This window comes from Thunnus albacares, chromosome 5, assembly GCF_914725855.1.
Source record: "Thunnus albacares chromosome 5, fThuAlb1.1, whole genome shotgun sequence".
Classification (NCBI taxonomy): domain Eukaryota; kingdom Metazoa; phylum Chordata; class Actinopteri; order Scombriformes; family Scombridae; genus Thunnus; species Thunnus albacares.
The window spans coordinates 1891493-1913035 of record NC_058110.1 but is presented as its reverse complement, the minus strand read 5'-3'; the positions used below and the strand labels follow the sequence as shown (position 1 = coordinate 1913035).

At 39.8% G+C, this 21543-nt stretch overlaps 1 protein-coding gene across 3 annotated transcripts in view; it reads right to left on the bottom strand.

Annotated features, from left to right (window-relative positions):
- Positions 1-21543, bottom strand: part of prkcz (protein kinase C, zeta) — a 146530-nt gene that overhangs the window by 45898 nt on the left and 79089 nt on the right. For all 3 annotated transcript variants that reach the window (XR_006403425.1, XM_044351409.1, XM_044351410.1), the window contains 9 exons: positions 19160-19291; positions 16124-16214; positions 14017-14072; positions 13663-13857; positions 8281-8378; positions 6066-6152; positions 3840-3975; positions 3535-3622; positions 2041-2160 (listed from right to left, as the gene is read on the bottom strand). Coding sequence is in view for 2 of the 3 variants with exons in the window: in XM_044351409.1 (XP_044207344.1) it covers positions 2041-2160; positions 3535-3622; positions 3840-3975; positions 6066-6152; positions 8281-8378; positions 13663-13857; positions 14017-14072; positions 16124-16214; positions 19160-19291 (1003 nt within the window). In the remaining variant the exon portion in view is untranslated. The remainder of the gene's footprint in view (positions 1-2040; positions 2161-3534; positions 3623-3839; positions 3976-6065; positions 6153-8280; positions 8379-13662; positions 13858-14016; positions 14073-16123; positions 16215-19159; positions 19292-21543) is intronic.

The window sequence follows — 21543 nt, the reverse complement described above, 5'->3', positions numbered from 1 at the left end:
AAACCTGGATTTACACATAAATCCTTCACAGCTCAGAACTGATGTTATTCCACTACATGGAAGGGTTACATGATCATGTTTTTGTTTAAATGGCACCAAACAGCCTGCCATATGCTTGTTATATTCATATGTGATCTTCCAGTGTTCCTCTGTACTCCAATCCCTGAACCACAGAGACCGTTAGAAGCTTCTGCTGGTACGTTCCTGCTGATCAATCAGGGACAGATATGGCACAATATTGAGAGAGAGGGTTTAAAAAATACAGTAATGTCAACTTTTCTCAATAAAAACCATCTTTTAAAGTGAAACATTTTATTTGTATATATCAATTTATACTGAAAATGTATAAGCTTCGTAAACGTAGGCTTTATGACAGAGCTGTTGTATTAGATTGCATTAGATTGCACAGATGTTCCTAATAAAGTGCTCAGTGAGTGTATATTTACATTTTTTCTTTTGACAGACATTTTCATCCAAATGAGGTAAAATCAAAGCTACAGCAGAAAAAAGGTAAGTCTTGGAGAATAAGTATCCCAACACTCGGTTCCACGTTCCACCTGACACAAGTGCCACGAGGCTTGCAGGTGCTTTTTTGAGCCTGGCAAATGAACATTTTTTAGGGGATAATTAGATAAACTTCCATTTGTTGGAAACCAGAAAATCAGTCCCACCTCCTTGCCAACATACCTGAGCAGTATCGGAGAAAAGCATGATTGTTGGAAAGCGCTGGAGTAGAGTCTTCCAGGATTTAGAGAGGGCTAGTATGTCAATCTGTGATTGTCTACCAAATGTATGGATTAAATCAAACTCTATTGACAGCGGACTGAGAGTTTACAGAACAACTGAAAAGGATGTACAAGTGAGCAAGGACTAGGTTGCCTTTTTGTACATGGGGACTAGGATCCCTGAGCTTTGAATAACAAAAATGTTCCGGAAACACATGATGCAGAGACAGGGGGAGAAAACTCTGAGGATGGTAGGTAGGCAGGATAGGAAATGTAGTCTGGTAAGACGGCCTTGCATGGTGGACTGGCAAGTGTTTCTACGTATAAGGTGTTAATACGAGGGCTGATACTTCCACTGATGATTCAGTGTTGCCCTTTGTTTAAATACTAAGTGCTAAGTTGCAAATATCACACAGCTGTGATTTAATCATCAGTAAATTGCACACAGCTGAGACTGCATTAGCAAAACAATGAGAGTGGGCATGACACCCATGCTTGATAGCAGCAGGCACTGTAGTCAGTGTTTTCATATCAACTGTGATCTCCTGGTGCTCCGGTGCTCGTCCTCAGTTTGGAATGCAGAGAAACAAGCTCTTTACACTATCAGAGCTTGCAACTGGTCCCAATATTAGCAACATAGTGAGAGTGGGCATAATTGAGTCAGTCCCCCGAAACCTGTACCCCTGTACCAAAGATTACAACTATCAAACCCCCAGCAGCAGCTAGCAGCAAGCAGTGCAGTCAGGAGAGCTGCAGAGTCGGCTCCTAATTCTCTGTAGGTTCATCACTACAAGCGACACGTCTCAGATTACACACTGACATCTGATACATTATTATATAGATTTTTGCTTCTTTAAGAGTTAGTCTATGGTATTACAGTCTGGTATTAACAGGTAAACAGAGCCTTTTCCACTAATTTAGTGATAGATGAGAACACCTGTAACCATGGTAACTGTACACAGCAATGGTGACAGTTGTAGTTTCAGAATGTGACTTAAATTTCACTGAAAACTTAAAATATGAAATGTGAACTAAAACTAATATACATTTTCATCAAAAGACTAAAACTAAATAAAAGTACCAACATTAACACTGATATTCAGATGATTAAACCTAAATTTTTGGTGAGGATGAACCCTTTCAATATGGACACTACATGCTTTCCTCTTCCATTGACATGTCACCTCCCTCATAAGATATCTTATCACCAACCAATTTACGGTCCAGATGCTTCTTCCTGGCCAGTGGGGGCATGAAAACTCCCCTTGCAGGATGTAAACCCGACATACAGCACTGCTAAACTCCTCTAACTCACCTTGAAAGAGGTACTCCTCTGTGTTCATGTCAGGATTGTCGGTGATGATGTCAAACGGAGACCTCCCAGCCATCATCTCAAACATCAGCACGCCCAAAGCCCACCAGTCCACACTGAAGCCTGGGGTGGGGGGGGGGGCACAGAGGATATTAATTCAGATATGTGTGTGACATGAAAAGACCTTTGAACTCTGCATTAGTAAGAATTTTTTTGTTTTAAATATTTTTTTTAGGAACGCAAAATTATGCCATAACAGATAATTACATGAGCAACCAAGTGTATCTATAGTATATACAGTACTGTGCAAAAGTTTCAGGCACTTTAGATGTTTAGATCCTGATCCATCACGCAACACCAGGGGGGAGACGTCCAAATAGTCCAAATTTATTCTGCAGCAGGACAACGAGCCCAAACATCCAGTCAGAGTCATAAAGAACTATCTTCATCAACAAGAAGAACAAGGAGTCCTGCAGCAGATGGTCTCTGATCTCAACATCATGGAGACAGTCTGGGATTACTATTATTAATTATTATTAGATGCAGGAACAACCAACCTGCTGAGTACCTGAAACACCGAGGAGAACTGCTGCTGTTTTAAAGACAAAGCTGCTCACAGCAGATATTGATTTACTCTCTGGTGTTTACTCAACTATGTATGAAGTTAATTGATGAATAAAACTATTTATAGCATTATTTTTGAAAACATCCTCACTTTACTTGTAGTGCCTAAAACTTGTAGTGCTACTGTACTGTTTATGCATTTTAAAGTGAACAGCAAGGGAGACATAACAACAAACCCACACCCTGACTTTAGTTCATGTTTGCTGCTGATACTTCTGCTTTCTCAGGTGAGTCAAACTTGACAACTCGCAGGTTTTGTCTTCTGGACTGGGACATCAAGTCCTTCATGTTAGCTCAGAGCGCTGCATATTCCTTACTGACAACGCTTAGCTTACCACACAGTGACTCAACTTTCTCTAGAAGCATAATTCTGTCACTGTGGTCACTCAGTCTGTTTCCATGGTCAAAATGATACAGTAACACCAAGGGTATAAACAGAGCTCTGCATCGGAGCTGGAGATTCTCTCAATGTGTCTATGAGCTCTTGTCATTCTAAAGTCACAGTAGTTACTGAATCAGCAGCCCTTTACTACTCCGGCATGTGGTTACACTCATTTCTGTAACTATTCAAAGACTTGTTACCGTCAATATACTTTTGGCTCTTAGATTTGTGAGAACAAGTTAAACTGAAACCAGTCTGCAGAGCGGGCCCTGCGTGAGTCTACCTCCTACACTGCCCACTGGGAGTCCATTTGAATCAGTATAATCACAAATTAAGGCTGATTGGTGGAAAATCTTCTCCATGTACAAGTGCTGGATTTTAAGTCCATCCTTCATTGCTCTTTCACAAAAGACTGACTGTTCAGTTTCACCCAGAAATAAGGCTGTTGGCATCAACATTTGGACATGAACACTGATCCAGAGTGTACTGACCGTAATCCTCCCCTCGGAGGATCTCTGGTGCGATGTAGTTGGGTGTCCCACAGAAAGTACTGGTGGTGTCACCTGGTCTGATCCCCTCCTGAGTAGAGAACGAAGAAGTGCAAAAGTGAGAGCAGTAGTTGGAGAGATAAAAGAGGTGGTGTGGAATATATGAAGGGTAAGAGTATGAATGATGGAAGAAAAAAAAAGAAAGAGGCCCTGTTAGTACCTCTAGTCAATACTGATGTACTGCATTATTGATAATCCTCTGCCAGCCGTCCATACAGTCTACTGAAAAAAATCAATAGCTCTCTTACCTTGCACATGCCATAGTCTGTGAGCTTGATGTGTCCCTCGTGGTCCAAGAGAACATTGTCCAGCTTCAGGTCGCGGTAGATGATTCCTTTTTCATGCAGGAAGTTCAGAGCAATACAGATTTCAGCAGCATAAAATCTGAAGGGAAAAAGCAGAGAAATCTAGAGATTGGTGTGTCCAACCAAGAGAATAGGCAGATTGCTGTGAAATTGTAGTTCACATTCACTCTCTGTTTTCGACGCTCCACGAGCTTTCCTCTAATGTTTCCCTCAAAACAATAACAAGATATCTTATTATCTAATAGGCTACCAAGATACTGGTAATGTGTTCCGTCCAACACTTTCCGGTTGACTGGTATGATGAAAACTGCAGCCTCTAGGGGCCGCTAAAGTGTCTTAAAGGGGTACTCCAACAAATTAGTATTGTCTTTTAATCAAATGAGGCTGTTTGCAAGAGACAGATTACAAAAACAGCATGGTCAGGGATATCTTGGGTCACACTCCAAAAAAAGCTGGATCCTGCACAACCAGTAGCGTCTTTCGTTAGACCCTTCCTGGAAGTCAAGTGCGGTTGACACTTTGATTTGCAGTTTGCGGTGTGTGTTCAGATGCAAGTGACTGCACGTAGGGTTAAAACCTTTAACCTGAAATATCAGCATCACTGTGGTTCCAGGTCATTGCTCCAAGCCTAAATCGTGTATTTGGTTTAATCCATGTGATCAAACTGGTGAAATACAAAAATGCACAATACACATGCAGCATAGTCCATTATATCTCACTGATTACGAGTTCTGTAGTATAAGGGACCATACTAAGTCTATGTATATAAATAAGATTATTCTCATCATGATGAGCATATTGACATATTTATAGCAAACAGTTTCTGCTTGACTCCTGAAATGATTAGATGTACTCGGTGTGCATCTTTGGTGAGTCAGTAGCATGTTTCCTCTCTATGTGTAGGTAGTGTGTTCTCTGTATCTGGGAGATAAGCCTTCATTAAGACTGACGAGCCTTTCTCTGTCTGCCTGCTGTAAATCCCTGATTGTCAAACACTGAGGGAAAGACTGTTTGACAGAGAAATCACAAATCCCACATCGCTCCCCCACGCTTTCACTGTGACAACCTCGATTGTACACCGTTGTTTCATAGCTGGCATCTAGACTGATAGAAGCTGCATCCTATCAGCAGCACCATCCATCGCCCACCGGCCCGCCTCCCCCACGGCGCGGGGGAATGCAGCAGGGCTCTCTAAGAGCGCTGCTCATGAATATGTACAATCATTATGAGTGATTAACATGCTGCTTTGCATATGTACAGCCACTGTCTCCAGAATACAGATTGCAGGGGCCGATAGGGGCCCAACGGTGCCTCTCTAAATTACCCAGCCTTTGATCCAGCATTTATCAGAGCCGCAGTTGGAGTGCCCTGCAAGTAGACAGGCAAAATGAATTATGTGTGCTCATTATATTTTTCAGAGGGGGGAAAAAAAAATGTTAAGTTAGAATTTGGCAGCGTTGCCACGTCCACGAAGAGCTGCTAAAGCATGCCATTAAGCATACGTTTGTAAGAAGTACTTAGAAGAAGAAGTACGCTATTGAGGAACATTTTAGATTGAGTCTGAGTACAAAGAAGGTGCAAATAAAAGAATCTTCAACCAAGCGCACACACTCCAGCTGTCCCGAACCACAAAACAAGATGCTTTATGTGACTGATGTTTTTTGTTTTAAGCAAAAGACAGAAACTACACACACCCTGTACTTCACATGATACCATCATCTGGAGGAGGTTCAATCAGTCCACCCCAAAATAGTTGTCAGTTGCATAAGTGTGTTCCCTGTGTAGATGGTGACTGTGCCATGTCAGCTTAACCAAAATCCAATCACATTCACCCACTTCTGTGTCATCCACTCATCATGCAGCCTATTCCTGGAGGCCTGCTCGCTGCAGTGCCTCGCCTTGTCCCTGACATTTTGTAATACACTGTACAGTCTGTATAGGTCAATGGAAGAATCACAACAGTACCAACAGTGTGAGATAAAAGCTCTGACAGTGATATTTGTTTAGAAATGCAACCTGTACTATAGTTCCTTTGATGTGAGTTCATATGGAAGTAACACACCTCAGACTATTTACTATATCTAAATACAGATGTTTAAACTCTGGACTGGGAATTAAGTATTTAAAAACCATGTATGTAAACAGGTGTTGTAACATCTGGATGTTTACCTTGCATGTTCTTCAGGGAGCTTCCGTTGTCGCTGCATATGAAACATCAAGTCCCCGCCGTTCACATATTCAATCACCAGGAATAACCTGGAAACCAGAGCATGATGGGAAAATTCATCAGTATATCACTGATATAGTAACACTTTACTAATCTAGCATTTATAAGCTGCATACAAACATTTAATAAGTGGTTCATATCTGCAGTATACTATATACTATAGCCCCTCCAGCTGCAATAATATGTAATTGCTGACAAATGCTGTAGATTAATAACCACTTAAAAATGTCCTTATATCTGCGTTATAGTGTGTTGTAAACCATTTCTTGATGTTTGTATACTGCTTATAAATGCTAAACAGGGCGACTTAAAGTGTTACCAAAAAAAGGTTATGACTAGATAGTTTTTAAAAAATGTGAAAAATAATAAGATAATACATACATAATAGATACATAATGACATGTCCTGCAGGTGAACAAGACTTCAGATCTTTATGAAATATCATGAGTATATCGGCAATAAAAGAGTACATGCACTACGTCATTTTGATTTAAATCAATCTGCTTCTAGAGAAGGTGTGTTCTATATCTTTGAATACCTGTTGACTCATAAGTGCCTGTTGAAAGCTACTGAATTAGTATTTCTGGGAAACAAAGGCTGATATCATCTAAGACCAAAGACCAACAATGAACTGATACTAACAAGTATTGTCTTTGTAGCCTGATATAGTTTATGCCTCTGAACCACAGACAAAGACATCCAAAGACGAGATGTTAAAAAGACATGAAAGAGCCGTTCTATTGGACTGACACATACCTTTTGTTTCATTTAAATGAACATTGGCAGTGCAGTTTTTTCTGAAACTCCATAATTGCATTTTCATCTCATGGAGAAATTTCCAAGCACACTAAGTGTTTACATGCACAGAGGAATAAACTGCACTTGCTATGTTCATTGTGATGAAGGACTACGTTACCCAGTTTTAAGAACATAAGTACAAGCTGCAAGAGAACCAAAAACATCAAATATGGAAGAAGGAAAGCTCTGAACACTTTGCCCAACTGCTTTCAGTCACTAGACCCTCATTAGGGCAAGACCACATGGGAAATGCAGTTCATAGTTGTTTCCTGAGGTCCAGATACATGAGAAGCTGCATAGATACAACATACCTGTATCACAAACTGACGATGAATCAGTACAGAAAACAATCAGGAAATCAAAACAATGGAAATACTGAGAAGTATCAGAAGTAATACAAGGGAAGCAAATATGGCACAAACATGAGGAGCAACACCTATGACCCCTAAACACATCAGTAAACCTCTGAAGCATAATGTTCATATGAAAGATGTAGAGAACCTCAGTATTTGTGATACTATGCTGTCTGTGGAGCTTCCTATGAATTTGGGCCTAGTGTGAACTGTAGTTCCTGTGTGTACTTGCATTAAAAAGCTTTTTTCATTATAACATTTGTGCTGATGATGGTCTAATGACCAAAACTTTAGCTTCATTATGAAATACTTGTACTGGACCAAAGTGTGCAGAGTCTTTCTTTCTCAATAATAGAGTTCCTAAGTCCTGAAAGTGTTTTTAGCTATTCAATATTCCCATTTTTCTTTAAACAATATCCTCAATATTACTTTTGGGGACTCTCCCAGATAATGTAACGATCCAATAGGTTTATATTATGACCACCAGTTTCACTTATTTCAACTTTGTTTCTGAGTAATCATGTTTATTATGTTAATCATTTTGGCATGGCGGACAGCTAAAAATACTACAATACCCATGAGCCTCAGCTGCTGTTGCTATGGAGAAGAAGTCAGAACTCTTGCAGACGGTAAAATTAGTCATCAGTCAGCGGCGTACACAACAGAACCTTAAGCTCAGTGATTGGATGTTTTTAGCTGAAATGCATCTTGAGAGTCATAGATAACTTTTACACCTGAAGTTTTTAGGTACAATACTTATTTATCTAATAGGTTAACTTCATTATATGTTTTGGTCTTTTCTTGAGATTTGTTGATAATTATGAAAAGATAAAAGAACAGCAACCTTATCCTTCATCAATGAAAAGACATTCCTCAGGGAGTAACATTTCACTTCAGTGTGAACTGTCAGCTACTGTGAACTGTATTACAGAGCTGTAACTGACATGTATTGGCTATAAATACAGCATGAGCTCTTCAAAAGGTGTCAGCCTTATCATGCTCTTACCGACTTTCTGTCTGGAAACAGGAGTGGAGGCCTACTAAGAATGGATTGGTGGACGCCTGCTCGAACACATGTTTCTCTGTCTGCACCCAGTCAATATCCTGGAGAGATGAGGAGAGACAGACAGAGACAGAGATGGCATGAAGGAAAGATAATGTAGTGACAATCAATTTGTCTGATCAATAGTTTCTTTGTGGTTAAACAGACAGATGGAGATACACCATGTTATAGATTTAAATCTATCTGGAGCACAGTCCTCACACTCAGGATTACTCTGTTTTGTTCCTTGGACTGGCCTGGTTAAGGGAGTGGACCTTGGATGGAGTGTAAAAAGATAACTAGGCAGCAAGCCAAGCCTGTCTTGAAAACTATCCACCAGTTAGTCATTGACCCAAATGAAGGCCAAACATAATCTTTTGAGAGTTTGTATATTGCCTTATGAGTTAGAAGTGTCAGAAATGTAGATAGACAACGCTGAGCAAAACAGAACCAAATCCACATTTGTTCAATCCACATTTTGACAATGCATTTTATTTTCCAAAAGCTTAGACAAATATATTGAGACAGTGCTCTAATATCACATTATAACCTGAGATGTCATTAAAAGACAAAGTGAAAACAACTGACAGAGTTAAGGCCTCAGTAGGCTTCATATGAACTTGGTTCTAAACCTTGTCCTGATGGTTTTTTGCACCTTTCCAAAACAGTTTGGAATTATTGTCTCTCAAGCTTTCTTTTCTTTATCGTTCACGCAATCGAGTGCAACAAGGAACATATTCGAAAGTGTTGCACCCTTATCCATATCTGTATAATTCATGTCGCCTAGACTACAAAGACACCAATGAGGCAGTAGGAATCAGCCAGGAGAAGGCTATGATGGCTCTTCACCCAGGGACAGGTATGGCCAGGTGTTAAACATGGTCTAAAGGCACATTTAGACACCTTTATCTGGCTTAAAAAACACACACACCCTGAATTCACAAATGTTTCATTCTTGTCAAATGTCATAATTCTGCATACCAGATGACTGGTTTAAAATAGAGAAACTTCATTTTCATCTACGTTTAGGGACAGACAGCTACTTGGCACACTTCTCAAGTCCCTCAGCAGACAGTGATCACACCTTTAAAACGTCACAGCAGGACAATTACTTCCTTGATTTTTGGGGTGTGGTTGGAACTAGTTGCCATAAACATTGAATCAAACATAGCATCACTAGGTGTGTATTGAGGGTAAAAATCTCTGGCACAATCAGGCACAATCTAGGTCTTGATGGCTTTAAAGATATAAGGTTTCATAAATTGCTGTTGTCAGATTGTGAAAATGTGAACTATGAACGTGACTGCAGCAACGTTGTTTACTGTCAGCAGTGGTGGAAAAAGTATTTAGATCCTTTTTTTTTTAAAAAAGTCTCTCTCCACTCAAAAATCTGTTTTTCTTCTTGTTCCTACAGTTGGATGTTGTTCTTCTTCTCTGAGCAGAATGATGGATGTGCAGAGTTTGTTTTCACATCATCTGCTGAAAGTGGAAAGTTTCTCTGAGCTCATTGAAAGTCTGATTTTAAGGGGCGGGCCTACAAGCATGATTTGTGACATCACAACTATTTTGGAAGCAGATTCTGGTCCAGTATGAAACGTACACAGGTGTGATGTGGAAAATATTGTTATATGTCTTAAAACATGTCTGGTGGGGAACTTTAGGTAAATGTATGAAAGTTAAAGTCGTCATTATGCAGACTGGCCTCTGTCTGTTACATTAGTATATATTAAATACTTGTATTATTATCACTGAGCAGCATTAGAAGCAACTTTATGCGACACTGTTGGATAGTACAATGCATCACATTTTATATGCTCACAATAGGTCATTAAATCTGAATTTGAAAGGTAAGGATACATCTTTTTCCTTCGACTGAAAAAGTGTGACTGCTCTCTTAAAAAATATTAAAATATGATATATTTATGGACAATCCAACACATACATAATGCTGAATTTTTATACAGTAGTATAAAATGGAAATATTCAAGTAAAGTACAAGTGTCTCAGAATTGCAATAGCAGCTGAATAAATATACCCTGTTCCTTTAAATCACAGACTGTGAGCAAAGCGGGACCCCTTCCAACAATTTAATAACAGATCTAATCTCTGGAGTACTCACACTGTATTGTTATCAGTCATCTGTGCTTTTAATTGTTCATACTTCAGTTATAGAAAGCTATGAGTGTTTCGCCTGAGGCAAGGATGTTTTATGCTGATTTACAGTATCATTAAGTTGATGATAGTTAATGTTTTATGTGAGTTACAATAGAGTGTGTCTAAATTTCAGCTCTCCATGCTGTGCTACGACACCGTATGGGTAATTTATAACATAACAACAGAGACCCCATAGAGTGCACATGATAGTAAATTCCTTCTGGTCAACTCATTATTACTTGAGGAATTTATAATTATGCAGAATATGCCATCCTAACACATCTCCTATTGGTCATTTCAGCTACTTTAGTAGTTTGTAGTCTGTCTGTGCAAAGCTCTTAATACCCTCCTTTGATGTCAGGCATTACACTACTGAAGAGATGAATAATTCAACTAATGTGCATCAATAGGGCCATGAATAAATGAAAAAGGTTTGTCCAATAAAAACATCGAGAGGACTTGATGATATCTTTAGGTTCTCTTCATTACAGCAAAACTGCCTCTTTGTCACAGAGTCAAATTGCTTTAGATGTCCAAGAATATCTGGATTTAAACACTGGATGTAAGTATGAGGTGTTCATGTGTGGAAGAGAAAAAAATATTAAAAAATTGATGATGGAAACGGAGCGCATGAGGCCTGCAACATGATTGAATTAGTTGTGCAGATGTTGGATGATGCAGTAGCTCTGGACAGTGATGCTTTATGTGGCTACATCAGCCTGGTGGGGTTTGTGTTGAAGGAGACGTCAGCTGAGCAATAGCTCCATCTTGTGGCCATCAGCAGGACATAGCATTGCTGTTCACCAGTGAAAAACAACATTTGAAAAAATTCAACATCTCTTAATCCACAGAACACACTGTCAATAGGTTTCATGGGATTATTTCTTTGGAAGAACGTAGACACACACAGACAGATATATTAAAATCTGGACAAATAAAACCAAAATAATCAGCATGACTAGACACCACCACAGGTACTGTATGTGAAAAAATGATTTTCTGTAATTTGCATAAATGTTGCCTTTAAGAAGCTGAATATGGAAGTACTGTAATTGTTCCTTTTCATGTACACTCCTGAAAAAATGTGTCATAATCCTTGGAAATAAGGAAACACCGTATTCTGCCTGCTACATTCTCTTAAATAATAAAAAAATGAATGTCAATTATGTGTATGTCTGCATATTTCTTGCTTTAGGAGCATTATGCAGACTTTTCCTTTTTGAAATGAATTTCACGTCATGTTCATCTGGCGATACATCACTGCAAAAAATATGTTTCATCTTCCCTCTCCTCTTCCCCCTCTTCCTATGAGTCACCCACTCACTCATTCCTGCTTCCTCCTAAGACATTTTTCCAATTCATGTGCTCTCTGCCACTTTGGTGCTGTTTCCACCCCCTCTCCCTCTTCTTCCTCCTTTGTCCGATTCTTTTTTTTTCCTCATTCTTTTCAGAAGCTCCACCACCAGTCTCTGACTCAGTCTTGTTCACTCCCTTTCACTCGTTCTTGCTTTGAAATTATCCTTATGTCTGAAACTTTTATCCCATACATTATCCTTCGGTCTTTCTTTTTCACACTGATTACTGCTCTTACACTTGTTACATAGTCCAGTACTTCCCGATCCCTGCCCCCCAGGGACCCAAAGCTCTGCTGCTTTTCATTCTAGCCAACTACAGAGCAATTAAACAGATGTAGGAAACAGCAGTCCTCTAAGTCCAAGAACAAGGACTCATATGAAAAATCATATGCATTTAAAATTCACCTCCTCAGCTATGGAATACATTTGCTTCGCTCATAGACTACGTTCACCTTCATCTATCTTGGATCTGTGCACAGGATTTACATACCATCTTCTTCTGTGCCTTCTACGAGTTCCACCCTGAAGTACATAACACACACTGGCTGCGACTCACAGCATCTCGTCATTTGACATCCATATAGCACTCAATGGAGGTGCCGATCAGACAAAAGACATAATCATGGTACAGTAGCTGGGATATGACACTTACAGGCAGCAAGTGTGATTAAACTGCTGCTTTTCTGGAGCGTGTTGACGCAGGGAAACAGGACAGTGGAACATGCTGATGTCACCTGTGTATGAGCTTAAAAAGAAAACTGTTTTGACATGTATCATATGTTACCAGTGTGTGCTGACACAACTCCACTCTGCAAAAGCGACCCTATGCAGTGTTGTCACCTTGTCCTCTATCTACTGTATTTCTAGGTAATCCGAAAATAAAAAGTGGAAGCCCCTTGCTCTCAAAGAGACTGTGTTAGATGTGCAGAAATAAACAGGTGCATAAATACCTGAGGCCAAACATAACATTTGCAATCTCTTCTTTAGGAATCCATTTCTGGACAAAAAAGCACCAGGATGAAAAGATGACTTTGAGTTCTACCTTTGTAGATTTTGCCATAATTTCTATCAGTAATAATATCATTTGGGAACACAGTGATCATTAAAAAGAAGGTTGATGGGGCAACAAACACAAGCAGTCAGACAATCAGTGAGGTTGGAAACAAACCCACAGGTTAGACAAACTTATTCAGAAAAGAAAAAGCAAGGATGAAAATATTACCCAAACCTTTATCCAGGATAAACTTTGATCAGCTGTTAGTAGGATGAGGGATTATTACTGGCATTTTGTGTGCACTCACCTACTGTTTAAACAAAGTGTTTTAGATGATCTGGATAAATTGTTACAACCTGTACTGGACTTCATTGTAGCGTTGTCACCATGTTCCCACATCCCATCAGTCAACTCAGTGAGTACAATGTTATCAAAACTGATAGACATGATGGCCAAATACTATGGAAATAGGACCTAAATTGTAATAAACCAGAATTACGATTGTACATGCCATGTTGCAAATGTTTACACCCGATGCCTTCACAACCATGTTTATAACGCCGACACAAACTATATGTGTCCATGTTAAAAAGGGATTTACATCTGGAAGGATGGCTAGTATAAGGAGCCAAGCTACAAGTACTGTTGCTGTGAATTCTGCGTTCAAACATGCATTAGAAGCACGCTGTCAACATACAATGACTTAGAAACAAACAGCAACCACTCCGTCAAGATACCTTGTTATTTTTGGTTATTAGAATAGAGGTAACTAGCATACTGAGAGTCAAATATCTGCTGCTTCTTTGTCACATCTTGACATCCCAGGTATACTCGGATCCTCACCTCATCATCATGAACCAGCTCCTTCTTCACCACCTTCATGGCGTAAACCTGCTCGTTCTTCTTTAGCCGAACCAGCAGAACCTTGGCGTAGCTGCCACGCCCGATCACTCGGATCAGGTCGAAGTCACCCAGCCCCAGTGCCAGACCCTGAGACAGCTTAATGCCATCGATGCCATCCACTACTGCCTTGATATCCTGGAGTCGGGTAGAGTTAGAATAATGTGACACTCCAAATACCTCAATGTATAGTTATAGTTTTAGTTAGTAGAAGAATGATTAAATAACATGACTTACTAAATATTTTTAAACAGAAGAAAATGTAATGACTGAGAAAGTAAATTCAGTCCTTCTCACCTCTGCATCTGCATCTTCTGTTTTGTCCACTGTACAGTTGTGTGCTAAAAAAGGTACTGCAGGAAACAAATACAGAGAGTCACTGAGTTAATGTCCAATGTGACTGAATTGAGTCTACACTTTAACATGTTGGGTTTTTTTGGGCCAGTAGAGGGAGGTAAAGTACAGAGAATCAAGTCCAGCCAGTCACAGGATATACTGTACCAAACTAGGTCAATCCACAGGGGGTTCTCTTATCAGGGATCCCCAAACAGAACCCCACATTACTCCACTGCCTCCTTTTAACAGGATTTAAGACTCTGTTCTATGGACCCATCAGAGAGCAGTGGTGTTTTTAGACTTACATACAGTGACTGATGATAGTGAGTGTGAGGTGAAGCTACCAGGGACTACAGTGAATCCTCTTAACAAAGTAGTCGTTATACTATATTATTATAATTCATGTGTCTGGGGACTCCTAGAGTTGCAGCAAGAGCTGTGGGAACCACTTCTGGTAACTACTGTACTTGTGTTTATACAGTGTACTGTACAGTACATGTAATATACAGTACAAATGGCATCTTCAACATACAACAAAGGAACATTTACATAGTACTTCTCTGTAGATCAATTCACAGCCTTATTTTTTATGATTATTTATTAATTGCTCATTTAAACTCATGGGAGCTTTGTTAACTGATGTATGTTTGTGTTTTTGATGCTGTCATGTGAGTTTCACTGCTGCACTGCTTGAAAAATTAAGGAGCAGGTTGTGGATTTGACAAAGCCATGTTAGAGAAGTTTATAAATGCATGCATACATGCATATATGCATATATGCATGTATGCATGCTATGTATCCACAAGAGGCAATTTAGGGTTAGGTTAGCTTGATATATGAACAATGGGGGCTGAATATAGATATATAGAACTCAACAATACAACGTTATGCTGCGTCCCACTTCACCATATTACCTGAACACAGTATGTAGTATACAGTATTAAGAGAAAATGCAAGAACAGGAGATGCTTCATGTCAATCCAGCTGTAACTTGAGAACGCTCCACAAAGCCACAGCAGAACGTACTAGATGGTTTTGTTCCCTGAGGTTCTCCTGGAGTTGCTTTACCACCATCCACTATTATTTTATCAGCTTTTCCAGCTGTGAGCAGATCTTCTGTTTCCTTTGTGCTTTTCATTGTGGTAGAAAGGTGTCCATCAACACCACATTCAAAATCAACTGTTTTTAGTAGGAATATTGACTGTTTTCAGTATTTTGTTATTTTTCCAGTGTGACCACATAACATATTCAAAATCTGCATAGAATTAGTGTGCAGTATGAATTTTGGACACACGCATGGTAACCTCCTGATTCGTTATATTTACACTGTGCAAAGAGAGATACTCTGAGATACTTTGTGGTATTAATTTCAGAATTGAAGGACTACACCTTGAGATGAGCCAGAGTGTCCTCTCTTTAAAGCTGCAGTAACACCACAAAGTGACATTTGCTCATCCACGCACAGTAAGCGGGGCCAGAAGTTTGATGAATGTAGTGACTACTAGCAGGACTATTTGGTGAACTGCTGTAGCTAGCAAGCTAACCGCTAACACCTAGATGAGCTAGTGCTAGTCAAACACAATAGCTCCCGATGCTTCTCTCTATTTTCTCTCCACTGTTCTGTTTACTTCCACCTGACTTTTTGTTCACCAATTCAACAATGAGCAACACTTGAGTTGCAGTTTTTTTGTCTATGTGTGCAAACTGTTCAAATCAAGTCTATAAGCACTCTGAGGTGCCTCCATCTTTCAAATGCACACAGCAGAACCCCAAAGGACTGTTTCTAATGGATATGAAACAACGTCTAAAACAAATGGGTATAAAACAGTTTTTCATTTTGGTCTAACTGGACAGCCATAAAATTATGCATGAATTATGTTCATGTACTGTATCCTGATAATAGCATTGTTCTGAGTGGCCTATTCTTTATTAAACTGCTCATCTGTTACATTTACAGTTAACTGACTCAGAGTTGCTCTTTTTGTCTTTTATCTCAAAGCAGTGCAAACAGCTCACACTTCCATTTACAGTTGTCTTAACTTATTAAGAAGGTTTCCATGTTACTTACTCCCATCTGTGTCTTCTGTGTCATCTGGTGGAAGGTCCACCTCTTCGCTCTTTGCATCTGAAGGGGGCTCCTGTGATGGCATGACTGGATCCTGAACAAAGAAATTCAAAAATCCACCTAAATATCCCCGGACTGATCTCCACTGATATCCACAGTAGCCACTCATAGTTTGACACTTCTGGAAGAATGTGTGATGAATCATGTTGCCAAGGACTGAGAGGAAGATGTCTGTATTTAGAGAGGTGTTCTCAGCAACGTACAGAGAGCATGTTACTCAGACACTATGGAAATGCATTTGATCATTTCATCTTATCAGGCCTCAAAGTCACTTATCTCACACTGAAGATACAGAGTTGAAGCTGTGACAAAGAAGTGATTTCCCACTGCTGATGGGGGACAGTTAGCTCAGTACAAGAGCAAACAGTGTACAGACTACATTGATTTTTTAGTCAGAGTTTTAGGCCTCAGAGGCTGAATTTTGGATCTCTGTATTTGGTCAGAGGTTTGTATGTATGTATGCTGCCAGCAGCTATAAGATAAGGGTCAGAGAGGTACTGAGATTGAGGCTGAGGTTAAACTGTATGATCATATTTAAGTGCTCACTAGTTTTCTGTCAAAAAAAGAACAGCATACTGTGCAGTGTGAGGATTTTAATATTCTAGTCTGAAAAGGTGTGCATGTGCTGAAAGGTAATGTTTCTTGTGTGCAGAGAGTGAGATCAATTAATTTCTCTTCATTGAAGTCTTACCTGAAGATGTCTTCAAACAGTCAGTCTGACATTTAAAACGTAAGAACAGAACCTAGATTCTATTTCTAGGTTTGATTTTTTTGATGAATCCAGTTAATTACAACTCAGGTCTTATATTTGTGTTGTGGTCATCAGTTCTGTCAGTAATAACAACACTGTCTCTAATGATTGCAGGTGAGAGCAGGACTCATGGATTGTGAGAAGGTGCCAGCAGTATTTGTTTTCCTGGCTTCTTGTTTGCTCATTTCTTCTGAGATATTTTATTTCTCTACTGTCACTTGATCAGAGGCTTGCGTCTCCCGTCTATCAACAGCACTTCTAAAACTTTACAGAGTGTTTCAAGCTGTCTCTGAACTGCAGCCTTAGCATTCCCTTAGCTGTTTCAGTGGACGCATGATGTCCAAGGAACAACATCAACAACAGGAATCTTATCTTATTATAGTTATTTGATACTCATGAGCTTGTGAAGCAGGTGGCACAGGGAGTACAATACACCTCTGCAGATGTTTGTACACAGTCTACCAACAGAAGTACTGGCTTTAGCTACTCTGTTTTTAACCTCTACACTGACTCACCAAGTTAACTGCTAAGATCTGGGAACACAGCGACAGGGCAGGAAGCGTGCAGTCAAATGAGCCCAAACTATCTGTTATAAACATCCATCACAGTTTACAGACCAACTTCCTGCTTCAGTGCTGGCCTACTGTACTTACTGTAGTTGTGCAACAGTGCACCTGATTATTACCAACATTTCAGGTGCACTCACTTTGACCTCTCAATAGGCTGGTTGATTAGCTTGTGAACAAGCTAATGTTTCATGCTTGTCTGACTGTTTGTGTGTGTTTCTCTTGTCAGACTGTGACGTTGTTGTGTTTCCAGATCTCAGCAATAGTGTTGCCAAGTGGGCGTAGCTATTTCGGGCACCTATGGTTCCAGTCTAAAAGTCCCATTCATTTTTCCCCACAGACAATGTTATGTGTTACAGTTGGAGCACCTCTACAGTTTGAAATATCAGTTCAAAAGATGAACAACTGCATTAGAAAATATCTGGTTCTTTGATAAATAGTTGAAGGTACAAGCCTGTAGACATAAAAACTACATCTACAACTGAATAACTACAATTCCCAAAGTGCATTTCAGCAAGACACATTCAATCCCGGACCTTAGAATTCTGTTACATGCAACACTAATGGCAGATGGAATTATAATCTGCAGAGATAAATCAATTTATTTTCAGATTCTGGGTTAATTTTGGATGAATTCAGCAAATCCAGCGCCATTTGTTTTGTTCCAAAGTGCAAAAATGATGCATTTTAACAGACAGACTCTGTCTTATCATAACAGTCAGGAGCCCAAATGAACATTAAACCTGTTTTTATGCTGTAATCATTCCTCCTGTTCATACTGACCATTAGAAGATCCCTTCATAATGACCTTACAATGGAAGTGATGGAGGACAAAAAAATTATGTAAAAGTTTATGTGAAGCTAATATGAAGCTTCAGCGTCCAAATGAGTCAAATCAAGTAGATATCTTTCAACGTTACAGTCTTTTTAGTGCCAAAGTTCCTCTTTTTGTTACTATACTTCCACCTGCAGTTCAATAGGGAAACTGACTAACTCAGACTGCTGAAGCCTCATATCAGCTTCACAGAGACTTTTAAATGACTGTGTGGACACACTGTGGATTTTGGCCTCCATCACTTCCATTGAAAACACATTTGAAGGATCTTTTAATATCCAGTATGAACAGGAGGAATAATTACAACAAGGAAAACCTCTGTCACTGCTCATATGGACACCTGACTGCTGGTTTAAGATACCTGAAAAGTTGTGAACCTTTCCTTTAAGTGGCTTCTTCTTCATAGCTACGGCAGCTAAGGCTCCTGGTTATTGTAGTATTTAAAGCCATCCGCCAAATGATGGATAATACATGACCTCTCTTAAATGATGTTAAAATCATTACACTTTCTGGAACCAGTGTTGATGGTATAAATGGCAAAAATAAGACCCAAGTTGTAATCACTTTTCTCTATTTCCCTTCAAACTTAAATGAAGAGACATAATGAACACTTTCAAATCATGCTCATGTTCAGCATACAGTATGTTCTACTGGTGCAACTATCACATAATACTCCTCTGATGATGGGATGCATTATTCCCATCGTTTGTGTCCACAAAATGTAGGCTTCATGTCAGAGTTTGCCAGAATGCTGTGAGACTGTGTTGGCGTTGGATAGGACAGGCTGGCACTGCTGTGTGCTGCTCGGGACGTGATGAAATACTCACCATAAGCCTTTGGCAGGTCTGAGGGATGAGTCTGTGACAGCGCTTATGGACCAGCAGTTTGCAGTTGATACACTTGTAGCCCTGCCTGCCCAGCCCCCATATCCTTTCACTACAGTGGCCACAGTAGGCTTTCTGTTAGACACACACAGGACAGGACACACTGAAACAGACACACACTGACTGACACAATCAATATTAATGTGTTCAGCAAGGATGGCATCAAGTAGTCAACTGTACAGGCCACACCGGGCGCTCGTTATTCCCTATTAATATTCTGCTTTTATGGCAGTTGGATTGTTTATCTTCATTTCTTGTTTCGTTGTTTACTGGCATCTTGGTGGCTCATGCACACTTCTGGGGTTCTGTGTAGCTGAGACTCGCTGAAGTTCATTCTGTTACATAACATGGTCTCTCAAGCGTTTGCTCTTTGATTGGTTTTTTCTTTGTGGTTGTTTTTTTAGCTTGTCTCTTGCGTTGCTATATTAGTACCAAAAGGATGTTTAGTTTGCAGCTCAGCGTCCCTGGACATCAATAAATCTGTCACCAAAATGTCTCACTGGAGACTTCAACACTTAAGATGCAGTGTGTGTGCTTGGGTGTATCGACAACATTCATTCACAGGGTGTGTATGCTGACAGTGAGAGGAACAAAGAGTCCCAGTCACTGCTCCGTTGCTATGGAAATTCTTCAGTCTGACTTCAAAGGCTTCCTTTAGTCTCTCTAATCTAACTCTACATAGAGGTTAAGGCTTACTTTTATACATGAATTACAAACTTTTGGCTCTTTTATTTTATCTCCCTACTCTCTTTCATACGCAGCGCTCACAACCTGAGAGTAATCTGCAGTATTAAGTCAAATGAACTGTCAGGCTTTGGACAGGCTACAAAACACCAGGAAGTGCTTTTAGTTATGCTGTTCTCTCCTCGGGTTCAGGCGAGAGTTTTACAAGCACAAGTACTGATAAATAAGCAATGGATTAATTCACACAGACATTTTTAAGCTTTCATTTCAAGACTATCAGAGATCTATAAGCATAGTAGAGGCCTTGCTAATCTGTTTACATGTTTAATGTTCTACATTTATGCTAGCTGCTTTGTAAGGTTGTACTTTACCACGGCAGTGCTTTGAGCTACATGCTAATGTCAGCGTGCTAACATGCTTTCAATGAAAATATTAACATGCTGATGTTTAGAAGATAATGTACCCACAATGCAACTCGACTTGATTCACTCGACTTTACAGATTTGGGTGTGTTATGCTAGTAGTAGAGCTGCTAGCCTCCAGCAGAGATGAAGAACAGGTCACAGAGGTCTGATAACCTCACTTCTTTATAACTCCACACCTCCACATTTTCATCTCCAAACTTGTAGTCTTCAGACTACGGAAGAGGATAAGGGCCACATGTGAAAACTTCATACCAGCAAACATTTAGGTTTCAAAAATTGGGAGGATTTTTCAGTGAAGGGGACGTGAAGTGAAAGTTAAGTTTAACTGGAGTTGATGACAACTACACCCGTTACTGTCAGTGCAACAAAACCTTTGTGAGTAAAAAGCCAATAAATACTTTATCAAACTACCTGTTTAACAAGCACAAACATGTAGAAAAGTGATATTTTCAATTGCTTTGCCTGTAGCGTCTCATCCACCGCCGGTATGTTTTACACAACCACAGTGCATCACAACAAAAGCTGTCTGTATGTAGCCAAACTGTCTCTCTGAGTTTGCCACGTATCTTAACATTTGGCAAATTCTTCTCAACTTAGTTACTGGCTGAGATAAACCAGTACCTCCTCCTCTCTCCCAGTAGTACCTGCAGGCAGTGAATCAGGATGAAGGACTGACTGCACACACACACACTGTACAGAGCCAGAAACAGGTTATAATATCAAAAAGGAAAAACTAAAAACTCATAACTCAAATACATTTTTCATACATGGCCATAATCCTCCTCTGTATCAGACCCAACTGACGCTGACTCAAGTGACATCACCTGAGGCAGTTTATCAGATTTCACACAGCTCCATCTGGAGACACACAAGGCTTTATACAACTCATTAAATATATGCAGTAAACACCTGGAAACACTTTGATGTATTAACATGATCACTTGTATGTTTGGGACTTTCTTACACGTGAAGTGTCTGATGTCATGTTTTTTTATCTGCAGAGACTTTTGAAACTTAAGTTGATGATGTGTAAAATCGGTGTCTGTCAGTGATGTCCTTGACCCAGCTGGACTTCTCCCCACTGCTCAGTTTTGTTAGAGATGAGTGCTAATGTGATCCCAGAATCCCAGAGTCTGCTCAAACCTGGGATTTCATCACATTGTCATATTAAGAGTCGTCATCATGACATGACCGGCCTCAGATTTTGCACCAAAAAGG